The sequence below is a fragment of the Lipotes vexillifer genome, unplaced genomic scaffold, assembly GCF_000442215.2.
Source record: "Lipotes vexillifer unplaced genomic scaffold, Lipotes_vexillifer_v1.1 scaffold150, whole genome shotgun sequence".
Taxonomy (NCBI): Eukaryota; Metazoa; Chordata; class Mammalia; order Artiodactyla; family Lipotidae; genus Lipotes; species Lipotes vexillifer.
The window spans coordinates 6,393,728-6,406,070 of record NW_006792921.1 but is presented as its reverse complement, the minus strand read 5'-3'; the positions used below and the strand labels follow the sequence as shown (position 1 = coordinate 6,406,070).

The 12,343-nt window shown below is 56.0% G+C and overlaps 1 protein-coding gene across 5 annotated transcripts in view; it reads right to left on the bottom strand.

Annotated features, from left to right (window-relative positions):
* Window positions 1-12,343, bottom strand: part of ADCYAP1R1 (ADCYAP receptor type I) — a 53,320-nt gene that overhangs the window by 32,140 nt on the left and 8,837 nt on the right. For 2 of the 5 annotated variants that reach the window (XM_007466111.1, XM_007466113.1), the window contains exons 1-2: window positions 9,554-9,604; window positions 7,937-8,042 (exon numbers count right to left, since the gene is read on the bottom strand). In XM_007466111.1, the coding sequence (XP_007466173.1) occupies window positions 7,937-8,042; window positions 9,554-9,604 (157 nt within the window). Of the gene's footprint in view, window positions 1-7,936; window positions 8,043-9,553; window positions 9,693-12,343 lie in introns of those variants that run through there. The other 3 variants (XM_007466110.1, XM_007466114.1, XM_007466112.1) reach the window with 3 other exon arrangements.

Below are 12,343 nucleotides of genomic sequence, written 5' to 3'. Positions count from 1 at the left end.
CCCAGCCGCTCCGCGGCATGTGGGATCTTCCCGGACCGGGGCACGAACCCGTGTCTCCTGCATCGGCAGGCGGACACTCAACCACCGCGCCACCAGGGAAGCCCAAGGGAACTCCTGATTTGTAGCCAAGACAGACTGAAGTGTGGGTAACCTGGGGCCCCATGACTTGCAATTGGCATCTGAAACGGGGGACCAGTCTCCTGAAGCTGACCCTTAACCTGTTGGGTCTGTGCTAACTCCAGGTCGTTAGTGTCAGATTTGAATTAAATTGTAGGGACATCCAGTGGGTATCCATAGAAAACCGGAGAACTTGGTATGGAAAACCCACACATTTGGTGTCAGAAATGCCGTGGAACAGTTTTGCTTTATGGGACAATGTCCCCGACCCCATCGGGAGCTTCCAGCCATCCACACACCTCTCTGGCCTGCATCACTGGGGTCATAGGAGACGCAGGTCACCACCTCGGGGCTTCCCAGGATGCCCTGTGCGCGTTTCTCCTGCAGGTATCACCTCCTGGCCTGACCCACACAGGAAGAGAGGTGGGGTCTGTCTCCTCTCCTGTTCTGGATGGGGTCTGCTCTGGCCTCAGGAGCCTTGGAGCTGAATCCTCCCAGGAACGTTTTCCAGGGAGATGAGGATAGGATTTGGGCTCCCGAGAGTGCCTTGGGTTTTTCTAACTAAGGACAGCAACTCATTTTCCTTCCACGCCCACAAAACACACCCAGTTTCTCTTTCCCCATCTGTTCCAGACTCCAGTCCCAACAAAGCTTAGTTCTGTTGAGGCTAGAAGATTTCAAGATGCCATTTCTCCCCCACCCCCCTTCTCCTTTTACCTTTTCTGTGTCTTCTCTTTCCCCTTCCCTTCCCTCTTTTGCACTCATTTATTCAAGAAATATTAAGTGCCTATTACAAGTCAGACACCGGAGAGCAAAAGTGGGGTGAATAAACCCCCCTGGTCTGTGCCCGCACGGGGCTTATAGCCTGTGGTCATGGGAATGAGTTTAGATTTAATACCAAATGCTGAGAAGACCTTGGATGGTGTATTACTTTCCTGTTGCTGCTATAACAAAGCAAAGTCGGTGGCTTAAAACGACAGTTTCTTATCTTACAGTTCTGGAGGTCAGAAGGCTCACTGGGCCCAAGTCAAGTTGTCAGCATTCCTTCTGGAGGCTCCAGAGGAGAATCTGTTTCCTTGTCTTTTCCAGATTCAGGAGGCCACCCACAGCCCTTGACCTGCAGCCGCTCTCTCCATCTTCCAAGCCAGTAGCATAGCATCCTCAAAGCTCTCTCCTCTGACCCTCCTGCTGCCTCCTGTCACCTATAAGGACGCTTGTGACTACACTGGATCCACCTGAATAATTCAGGCTACTTGCTCCATCTTAACTTAATTATACCTGCCAAGTCCCTTTTGTCATGTAAGGCAACACATTGCTTTGGGGAGGGGATTAGGACGTGGGCATCTTTTTTTTTTTTTTGGGCCTCTCACTGTTGTGGCCTCTCCCGTTGCGGAGCACACGCTCTGGACACGCGGGCCCAGCGGCCATGGCTCACGGGCCCAGCCGCTCCGCGGCATGTGGGATCTTCCTGGACCGGGGCACGAACCCATGTCCCCTGCATCGGCAGGCGGACTCTCAACCGCTGCGCCACCAGGGAAGCCCATGGACGTGGGCATCTTTGGTGGGGGCATTATTCTGCCTCCCACAGATGGGTCTGAAGACGCAGAGTCACATGATCTGATTCAGCTGTGTGGGAAGGTAATATATTTCAAGAGCAGGAAAGCAAACATGGAGACATGTCTGTCAGGAAATGGCAGCAGTCCAGAGGAGGGTGGTGGGGCTCGCTTAGGAGCCATGGCAGCCAAGGTAGAAAGGAGTTCTGCGTAGGAGAGTCTGTAGGCAGGACTGACAGGACTTGGTGACACACTGGCTGGACCCAGCCGGTGAGTGTGCCAGGGAGCGTTGGTGCTCATCTATCTCACGTGACTGAGTGCTCACCCATGGGAAGAGGTGGGAAGTGATGAACAGGTCTCAAAAACATCCCTCACAGACTCCATACCCTTTCTCTCTCTCTCTCTCCCCTCTCTGTAGCATCCCTGGAGACCGCATATTGAGGGTGGCAGTGTTGTGAGATGAAAGGAGCCTGGATCTCTGAAGGACCTGGCAGAGTCAAACTCCACCTCCCACCTCTGCTGGCCACGCTGGCTGGTGACGTGTGCAAGCAGGAAATGTTATGGTGCTAAGCCTCTGAGATGTTAAGGTTCATTTGTTACCGCAGCATGGTCTAGGCTACCGTGACTGATGCACTAAACGGGAGAGAGGGGCCAAGGATGGCACCTGGGTTTGAGTGTCCAGATGGCTGGCTAGCTGAGCCACTCGCCACAGTGGGGAGGGCTGGATGAGAAGCAAGTGGTGGGGGGAATCGGCAAGCTGGAACTCAAGAGTGTCATCTGGGGTATGTTTAGTTTGATGTGATGTGAAGAGCCAAGTGAAGCCAGATTTCAAATAGGCAGTTAGACAAATTTCTGGCATTCAGCGGGGAAGTTGGAACTGGAGGAAGAGAACGGGAAGCGGTCGGCACAGGGATGCTCTGTACGGCCGTGGACCCGGATGATATGTCCAGTGAGAGGGCGTAGATCTGAGAAGAAAAAAAGAGAAGAGACTAGGGCCTGGCCCCAACATAAGAGATGCCACCACTCAGGAGAGGAGCCGGAAAAGACGGCTCAGGAGGGGTGGCCAGAAATACAAGGAAAACCAGAAGACGTTGGTGACACGGCAGCAGGAAAGCCTGCTTCAAGGAGGAGGTGGTCAAGTGCATCAGACACGGCCACGGGGTCGAGAAAGTTCCTGTCCTCTTCTTCCCCGTGCAGAGGAAATCAGAACCGGTCCCTTCCCTGCGAGAACTCTCCACTCTTGACACCCCAAGCCTTCCGATCTACCCGCCTTGTGCCCCAATTCTACGCGAAGCCTGCCTCCTGGCTCAGTCTGTCCCGTCGAAAGCCTCTACGGGACTTGATGGGAGGAGTTCAGGCACCGGGGGATTCCCGCTCGGGGGAGAATGCTGGGCACACTCTCCGGGGCTGCTCCCACTAAGATGCTGACACACAGAGCAGCCAAGGAGAGGCGGTGCCTTGTGACAGCAGGAGGGGAAAAGACCACTTGGGCAGGTTGAATGGAGAGAGAACGCAAGAGCCATTAGCCCCGACTGGAACAAAATAAGGAGCTAATCTCAGGTTGTCATGGTGATGATTCTGTCCAGTTCCACACAGTGTTCAAAACTCGTGAGACCAGGGGCGCCAAGGGGAGTCAAACAAAGGCTCAGTCCTCTCTTTGAGAAGCTGCCTGAGGATGCCTACGCATTGTTAGAACAAGCCCCTCATTTCCGCATGCGACACGGGTAAAAAAACGATTCAATTTACTGAAATTTACTTTACAGCCAATGTTACTGATCCATAAAATGAGGACCAGCTGTGAATTCCGTGCTGGGGGAGTGGAGGAAGGACTAAAGATGCAGCCCTCCCCTCTGGAAGTCAGTGGTTCTCAAAGTGCAGACCCCAGAGCAGGAGCGCCACTGGGAGCTTGCCAGAGATCCAGACACTCAGGCCCCGTCAAATCCACTGAGTCAGAAACTGGGGCTGGGCCCGGTAATCTGGGTTTTAACAAGCCTTCCAGGAGGTTCTGATACAGGCTTAAGTCTGAGAACTACGGACCAAAGAGAAACAGGTTTGGACAGAAACAGAACCCTTTGTCAGATCTGGGGAGCGAGTTCCACAGAGTGAGGGTTCCTACAGGTCCCACCCCCTCCCCACGCTGGGGGTCTGTTCGTTCTCAGAGCAGCTGGGAGGCACAGACAAGAAGCTGGTCTTGCTCTGAGGATGGGGAGCCTGGGCCCAGCCTTGCAGTGGTTCCCCCGCCCTCCTCCAGGCCTCTCTTCTGGTGAGGGGGTGGAGCTAGGGGCTAGGGTACACACTCTGCACCCTGGACAGGCCTCAGAGGCTGGGGCAGAATAGCAATGAGCAGGCTTTCTTGTCTCTCCTCCAAGCCACTTCCCCCCTGCCCCTGCCAAGGCCGCTTCAGGCCTCCCTCTTCCATCTTCTCCAGAGTATGGGGCGTGAGACCCCCAAGGAAGACCACACCTGACGCAGGGAAGGCCTCCAGACTGATGCAAGCCCGCAGTCCCACAAAGAGGACGTGCTGGCAGGACTCACCCTGGGCAGGCAGGCTGGCCGGGCTGAGCCGAGAGAACAAAAGTGGCCAGCCCAGCAGGCAGTGCCTGTGCCCTGTGTGGGTCTGGGGACGCTCCAGAGAGGAGGCGCAGGTTCCCACGCACAGGAGTCCTTTCTGCTTCTCTCTAGGCACAAGAGCACCGCAGCACAGAGGGCCCTCCCTGGCTGGGACAGCAGACCTGGGTCCTGTCCCAGAGCTGGCTCTGGCCCTTGGTGTGACTTGGCCAGCGACGCCCAACTCTGGCTTCAGCCTCTCCGTGTGTCCCATGATACAGCCGGACTTGGTGCTGTCTCAAGTTCTGTTTAGCATTCAGGAGTTTGGAACGAGGGACAAAACCACTAAATGTATCACCTCAACAACAGTCCCTATAAACATCTTTAAAACCCGCCAGGGACGTTGTGGACAGAACCACCCAGTCAGAAAGCTTGCTTTCACTCTCTGCTGTCTTACCTGTACTTTCTACCCCCTCCAGCTGCCTGCTGAGCTCCGGTGCCCCTCCCTAGCATATCTCTGTCCCTCGGCTTCCATTCTGAAGGCCCCTATATGCATTACGGTCCCACGTTCTCTTTGCACTGGAGGTCCCAGGATCAGTGAGGGATGTGGATTTGAGGGGATGCAGGTGCCGTCCTGGGAACCCCTCACCATCCCCCCAACCACACATACATGCCACTGACACACCTCCCCTCTAACAGATCAGTGTCTTCATTCCAATGCACTCACTTTATGGGATTTAAAAGATCATGGGGACATACAAGTAATATATATATATAAATACATAAAAAAATATATACAAGCATTGCTGTGAATACACACTCACAGTCACTGGAACAAGCTGACAGATTTTCTTTTTCAAGTGTGTTTCCGGGACACCGGCTGACCCCTGGCCAGCGTTCTGTGCATGGTGTATGTGCTTGGGACAGAAGGGGCAGGGGAGGTGCAGAGAAGGGGTACAGCAGAAGGGCTGGCCTCTCTCATTTCACCCCAAGCACAGATATTAATACCCTAATGCTGATTCTTGCTTATAGTCAGATTGGACTCTTGGCTCCCAGCCAGGTTTGCCTGGACGCTGGGGGCTGCTCTCTGGCCCAAGTTGACATAAGCACCCTGGTAGAGGCTGTTCTCTGGCCAACCCAGTGGCTCTCAAACTTGGATACACTTTAGAATCGTCGGGAGGCTTTTAACACGTACTCTCAACAAGTCCCCCTGTCCAAATGCCAATCATGCTGGTGTGGGGAGGGCCTGGCCATCAGCATCTTTAAATTCTCCCAGAAGCTCAGCAGGCCCCACCCCTGGCTTTGCCCTCACTCCACCCGGGCTGGACACCTAAGATCCCAGCTCATCATGTGAGTTGAATGAGTGCACGAGAGCGTGAGGGGATAAGTGAGCGAATGAATGAGCAGGTGGATTCTTCCACAGGCTTGGGGTCCTTTGACCAGGTTCAGGTTTGGGGGTGACCTGACTTAAAGGGCCCCCAAGGCAGAGCTAGAAGAGGGAGGTCCAGGCAGGGTCCTGGGGAAAGCTGGAGGCATGGCAGGTCAGGGGAAGCCACCACTGCCATCCCCTCCGACCTCCGACTCCAGTGGCGGCAGACGTGCAACACACAGAGACCTGCTCCCGGGCCCTCAGCCACACGTCCCTCTAGCCCATCCCCAGCGACTCCAATTCAGGGTTCCAGACCTAGGGTGGACTCACTCCCCTCCCCCACCCGCCTCTTGCTGCTGTGGTTCCCTCAGCCCAGAACGTTCTCCCCAGTCATCCATTCCTCAGCTCTCACCTGCCATCAAGTGCCTACTCCTCCCTAGGGCCTAACTCAGGGGGTCTTAGCCTAGTTTCTCGTCAGAATTGCCTGGGGAGCCTCTAAAAATCACGATGACTCCAATGGAGTGAGGTTCTGGTCTAACTGGTTTGGATTGTGTCCTGGGTACATTTTCCTCAAAGCTCCCTGGTGACTCTGACGTACAGCTAGGTCTGAGGACCAAGGACCTGATGTAAATGCCACCTTCTCCATGAATCCTTCCCCACAGAGAATTCCTTTCATCGTCCTCTCCTTAGCATGCCTGGGGGTGAGAGCCCCTCCCGGCAGCACTGGTCTGCCCCTCCTGGGCTGGTATCCATCCTTCCATCTGCCTCACTCATGCTCACACCTCTGCCTGGATGCCCCTGGGGGGAAGGCGGGGGTGGGGGGTGGGGTGGGGGTGGTTCTTGTCCTCTCCCTGCCCGGGGCTCCACAGGTGCAATTCACCTGCATGCCTGCTGGCCCAGTCCCAGCCCCACATCCCACCTCGACCCATCCCTACGGAACGCTTCCTACTACTCCATCCCAAGTATACCTGAGACCTACGAAGCAGGAACAATGGCCCCGGGTTGGGAGGGAGGGCACCTGGGTTCCAGGCCCACCTGAGCGTGATACTCCCCCTTCCCATGGTTCTAAAGAGTCACTGCCCTCCAGGCTCCACATTCCCATCCCCTAGACAAGAGGCCTGGACAAGATATTCTTTGAGTCTCCTGCAACTGTGCACCCATCTAGGCCCCCTGCCTCAGTTTCCCTGGCTGGTGAGGCCTCAAATCCACTTTTGGCCTCAGAGCTGAGCAACAGCTCACCTGGAGGGAAAGGCCAGCATGGCTGGGAGTGACTCCATTGCCAGTTAATGCTTGCTGAGCTGACTGGCTAGGGAGCCCAGCCCAGCGGGACGATTACATTTAACTGGGCTGCAGACTGATCAAGCATTTAAACAGATGGTGCTCAGAAGAGCTCCCTGTAAATGGGGAGGATCGGGGGGAAAAGTGGATCCCTCTAGGGTGGGTGGAGAACCCCACTCTCCAGTGACTGAGGCATGAGAGAATCTGGCGAGTCCTCCAGCGATGCCCCCTACCCCCAAATCCCCAACTTCCCACACAGACCCTCTCCCTGGCCCTGCTGGAGTCAGGAAGCTGAGGGTGCCCTTGCTCTATGGGCCTCAGCGTCCCATCTGCCCAGCAGGGGAGTTGGGAGGAAAGGGGTTACACAGGACCACTGGTTCTCAGCCAGGGCCATGCCACTCCCTTGGGACATCTAGAAAAGTGAGGCTTTGGGGACTGTCATTGAGATCAGGGGCTGTTAGGGGTATCTAATGGGACAGCTAAGGCCACTACATGTCCTGCGGTGCGTGGTACCATCCAGCACAAGGAAGCAGCATCCAGCCCCCCATGCTGGTAGCAGCCCCAGGAGAATAGCAGCACCAGACCCGCACAGGACTGGGGTTCCTGCTGGCTTGTTCTCTGCTTTCTGATGGAGTGAGCCGAGGAGATGGGAATGACCCCACACCTCATGCTCTGGGGAGACCAGGTGCTCTCTAGCTCGGCCACCAGCAACAGCTGTGTCCCTTCCACCAGCAGGCCCAGGCGGCCTGCTAATGAGCTCTCTGACAGCCACTGCTCAGCCCAGACACCAGCTCTATCCCAGCTCCCATGGGAGTGAAGGTGGCCACGTCCAGTCACCCGGAATAGCCCCTTCCAGAGGGAGGCATCCAGGGCAGGCCATCCCCAAGGAGGGCAACCCCAGTGTCACTGCCTAGAGCAGATCCAGGGCTCCATCACCCCAAAGGGCTTTCTGAAGGACCCAGGGACCTGCACCCTCCACTACTTTCTATAAGTTGGCCAGAGGCTGGGACATCACTTCTAAGGCTGGCCTGGATGTGCCGGGGACGGTGGCCCTCCCCGCCACCCTCCTCACCTGGGGAGGAGTCATTCAAGCCCATCAGCTCGTTGGCCCTCTGGACCTTCTCCAGGCACATGGCTTGTCCCTTCTTGAAGATGCAGTCAGAGTGCATGGCGGTAGCCTGCAGGAGGCACAGGGGATACATGGTGAGAAGGAACGGGGAGGTTCACCGACAGGCCCTGCTACCTAAACCTCCGGGTCAGTGGGAGAAGGGGAGCGACAGAAGCAGGAAGACGACAGTGACAGAGAGATTTCAGAGCCAGCGGGGACCCTGCCTCCACTTCGTCACAGACGCCATGAGGACTCTTCCCCTTCACCAACTCAGTGTGGGACCTGGGCAGATCCCACCTGCTTCCTGGGTCTCAGTTTCCATGTCTTATAATAACATTAGCAAGCACACACAGAGCACTGTACTAACTGAGTGCATTACTCTGTCATATGCACGCATATATATATCAAGAGTACTACAAAGCAGGCACTGTTTTTACCATTTCCCATTCTACAGATGTGAATCTTAAGCACAGAGACGTTACGAAACTTGCTCAGGGTCACACAGTGTAGTAGACTGTACAGCCAGGATTCAAACCCATGCAGTCCAGCTCCAGAGACCACGAGGCTACAAGTGCACTTTCGGGGAGCAAGCAGGGGGTGAGAGAGAGGAGGGGCTGAGAGAGCTCATCCTCTCTCTCTCCTCTGTGGGCCCGGGAGCTGCAGGTGAAGAACAGTGGTAGCATTCCATGGGGCTTAGTAGCCATTCTCATCTACTCCTGCCCCATGTGACAAAGGAGGGAACTGAGGCTCAGAGAAGTTTAGAAACTCCTGCCCAAGGTCACACGGCTGGTTAGTGGCAGATACTGGATTTAATTGTAGGACCAAGTAACTTCAAAACCCACGGATGCAATCACGACAGCTGCATCCTAGTGTTGTCACTTCAACTCAAAACTCCAGGGCAGGGATGGTTCCATAAGGGGATGCTGGCGAGTGTGGAGGCAGGCGCAAGGCACCCCAAGCTGCCGAGAGCAGCACTCAGGGATCCAGTCTAGCCCAGACTGTTCACAGATGTGCACAGAAAGGGATGAGCTGGTCTGTGGTCACACAGTAAGGCAGGGCAGAGGCAGGACTGGCATCCAGGGCTCTGAAGACAGCTGCATCCATGCTGGTCAGAATTCCCAGGTTGAGGGGCAGGGGCCAATGTCTGGGAACCCTGCACCCCAACCCTCTCGCTCAGAGACATGAGCAGAGAGCAGCCTTCTGAGCTCTAACCTGCCAGAGACTAGTGAGCTGGGGACCAGGATCACAAGTGCCTTCTGCAGCCTTGACATGGGCCCCTGCATACAGCTGACCAGGTTGTGTACTGCACAACTCTAAAGGCTGCCGCATATGTTACTATCATAATAGATTTGTAAATTATGTAACAATTTCTGGTCAAATCGGTACAGGGTCTTGAGGAAGGGGCACCCTTTTTAGTTCACACAAAAGTGCCAGATGGTCCAGGGGGGTGCTGGCAGAGATACCAGCCATGTGAATTGAGCTCGACTGATAGCACACAAAAGACACAGGTTATCTGGGGTGGGAGCTCAGGTGAGCCTGGAGTTCCAGCTGGTCATGGAGGGGAGGGTCCTGGGCCCTTACCATAGGCAGCAGCAGGAGGGCAGCCAGGGAGGCCTGTATGACGCTGGCCATGATGCTTCTCAGCCCAGAAGGAGGCTCAGGCCAGTGCTGCCCGCCTCTCACTCACAGCAGCTGCTGTTCAGCCCCAGGTATCTACAGGCTAGAAAGAAAGGAAAGGCATGAATCCTGCAGGTCCAGCGGCATAAGAGGGGCGGCGACAGCCCCCCACCCCTACCTGCAGCAAAGCCTCCAAGGGTAACCCCCCTCCATGCCTTTGTGCTGTTCTTTATTCTTCCATCCCACGAGCATCTGCCGAGTGCCTACTCACTACCAGGCACTGGTGATACAGCAGGGAACACGCTGGCTCGGGCGCCTACAAGAACGGTCTGAATGGCTTTCTCCTCTGCAGCAGGTGACTGTGTCCCCAGATCTCCCTCCACAGGAAGAGAGTTTTAGCTGGCACACGCGTGCCTGCCTGGAGAGGACATTTCCAGGTCCCTCTTGCTCTCAGGTGCGGGCATATGATGAATTTCCCACCTATGGAAGGTGGGTGACAGTGACACGTGCCACCTATGCACCACCTGTCCCTAAGGCATCACGTGCTCAGCCCTGCTGCTCTTTACCCTCCCCGATGCCAGACCCAGGCTGGACAGAGCAGCCAGGACAACACCGAGAGGCAGGGAGCGACACACCGAGAGGAGCCGGGATGACTGAGTGCACCCGCGGCGCTGAGCCACCCTGCCAGCCTGACGGCCTACCTAGCTTCAGGCTGCTACGAGCCCTCCTCTCTAACTCACTCACTCATACAGGGCCGCTTTGTTCCAGCAGCCAAGCCCGGTCCCCAACAAACACAGCCTCCTTTCACCCTGCCTCAGCCCACTTGGCCTCCAGGATAAAGCCTTTAGCAATGCAACAGACAAAAAGAGTGACTACCGAGAAGGATGTGCCCGGACCTCGAGGACCTTCCCCCAGAGCTCCTGTGGCTCTGAGGCCCGAGTCGCTACTAAGGACCAGAAAGGGCACGGGCAGTCGAGTGAGGAGCCTGAGGGAGCCCCAGCACATGCCCAGAGGAAGAGTCCGGTCGGTTTCTAAAACTGATCATTAACACATATTCCCTGCAAGCCAGCAATTCTGCATCTGGGTGTCTATCCTAGAGAGATATTTGTGCTTATACAGAAAGAAGCATATGCAAGGATATTCACTGCAACATCATTTAAAATAGTATCAACAGCAAAAAATGCGGCAGCCAACCATCCACCGAGCAGGCACTGTTAATAGGCCCCTGCATAGCCATACAATGAAATACTATACAATAATTAAAATTTTTTGTTACTATTATTATTAGAAAGATTGAGTAGGCCCATGTCAGGGCCACCACTAACCCACAGGTGCCTGGTTTAAGAGGCCCATGGGGGCTGTGTCCCAACCATGAGTCCTTACACACCCCCCATCAATGGGCGGAGTAGCCAGTACCCTGGGGCCCTTTGTGCCCCCGGTGGCTGCCTCCCACGCCTCCCTTCCTCTCTCCTTGCCTCAAAAAGCTCCCCTTGGCCTCTCCAAGCTCAATCTGGTGACAAACGAGCACCCGAAAAGAAGAAAACCAGCCGCAGGAAGGTTCAAGGAAAAAGGGGTCCGTTTTATCTACCCACTGTTCTGCCTTTTTGGCGCCCACTTGGAAATACTGAGGGAGGCTTTGGTATCCCCAAGAGATGCTCTGAGAAGCCCAGGGGAGCCATGGGGATGCTGGCCCAGCCTCTCCCCGAGGGGTCAGGAAGGACTGGGCAGGCTGGGGAAGCAATGGCCTCAGCACCCCTTGGCACCCCAAGCACAGGCTTCAGCCTCTGTACCCACTCCCAGGACCTTCCATACACCTGGTGGCCACAGGCTGCCTCTGGCATGATGTGACACCAGTGGTCCGCAGGGGGATCGGTCATCTCCACTATCCCTGGGGAGACCAAGGCCCTGTCTGCAGGGAGCTGGTGTTCCCTCTACCAACCCGGCTGGAAGAGAGGAAGGCTGGGCCCACAGCTTCTCAGCAGATGCTAAAGACTGACAGCCTAGAGAAGCTACGAAGGCAGAAGGCCTCCGAGACCTGGACTGACTCTCCTGCACGTAGGACAACGTCAAGCCAAGATCTGGTGGGGTCTGGGGTCAGGGAGGCTTCCAGCCAGGACAATCCTGGGTACCCCCAGCACCTCCCTCGACACAGCCTGTGGCCTGGGCCTCGGTTCTGGCCTCAGCACAGTCAAGGCCTTTGCTTCTGCGGGTCTCAGCCTTCTTAGCCGAGAGGAAGGTGACTCACCACCTCAGCTCCCTCCTTGGCCTGCCTCACAGCCAGGCGGGCCCAGACAAAGCCAGAGGAGGGAAATGGGTGCATGGCCTGTGTCTCTAAGTGGACACACGGTGCTCCTTCCTGGAGGCCGTCGCCCTTGTACTCCCAGCAACGTGCCACCAGAAACACATCTCTTGGGAGAGACCTCTGTGCTGGAACACAATGCAAGCTTCCTGGTGGAAGAGGCCTGGGGAGAGGGAAGAGTGCTCAGGGCCCCCTGAGACGGCAACAGCACTACCCCCTTCCTTCGGGACTGGGTCCCCACACATGGAGACTCACGGCCTCCTCCCCCGAGCCCTGACCCGGGACACAAGATGAGCTCTGACCTCTTAACACAGTCCTCAACATGGGCTGCTCAGCACAACCACTGAGGAGTGTTTAAAAATACCCCTGCCCATGGGGCTTCCCCGGTGGCGCGGTGGTTGAGAGTCCGCCTGCCGATGCAGGGGACACGGGTTCGTGCCCCGGGAGGATCCCAC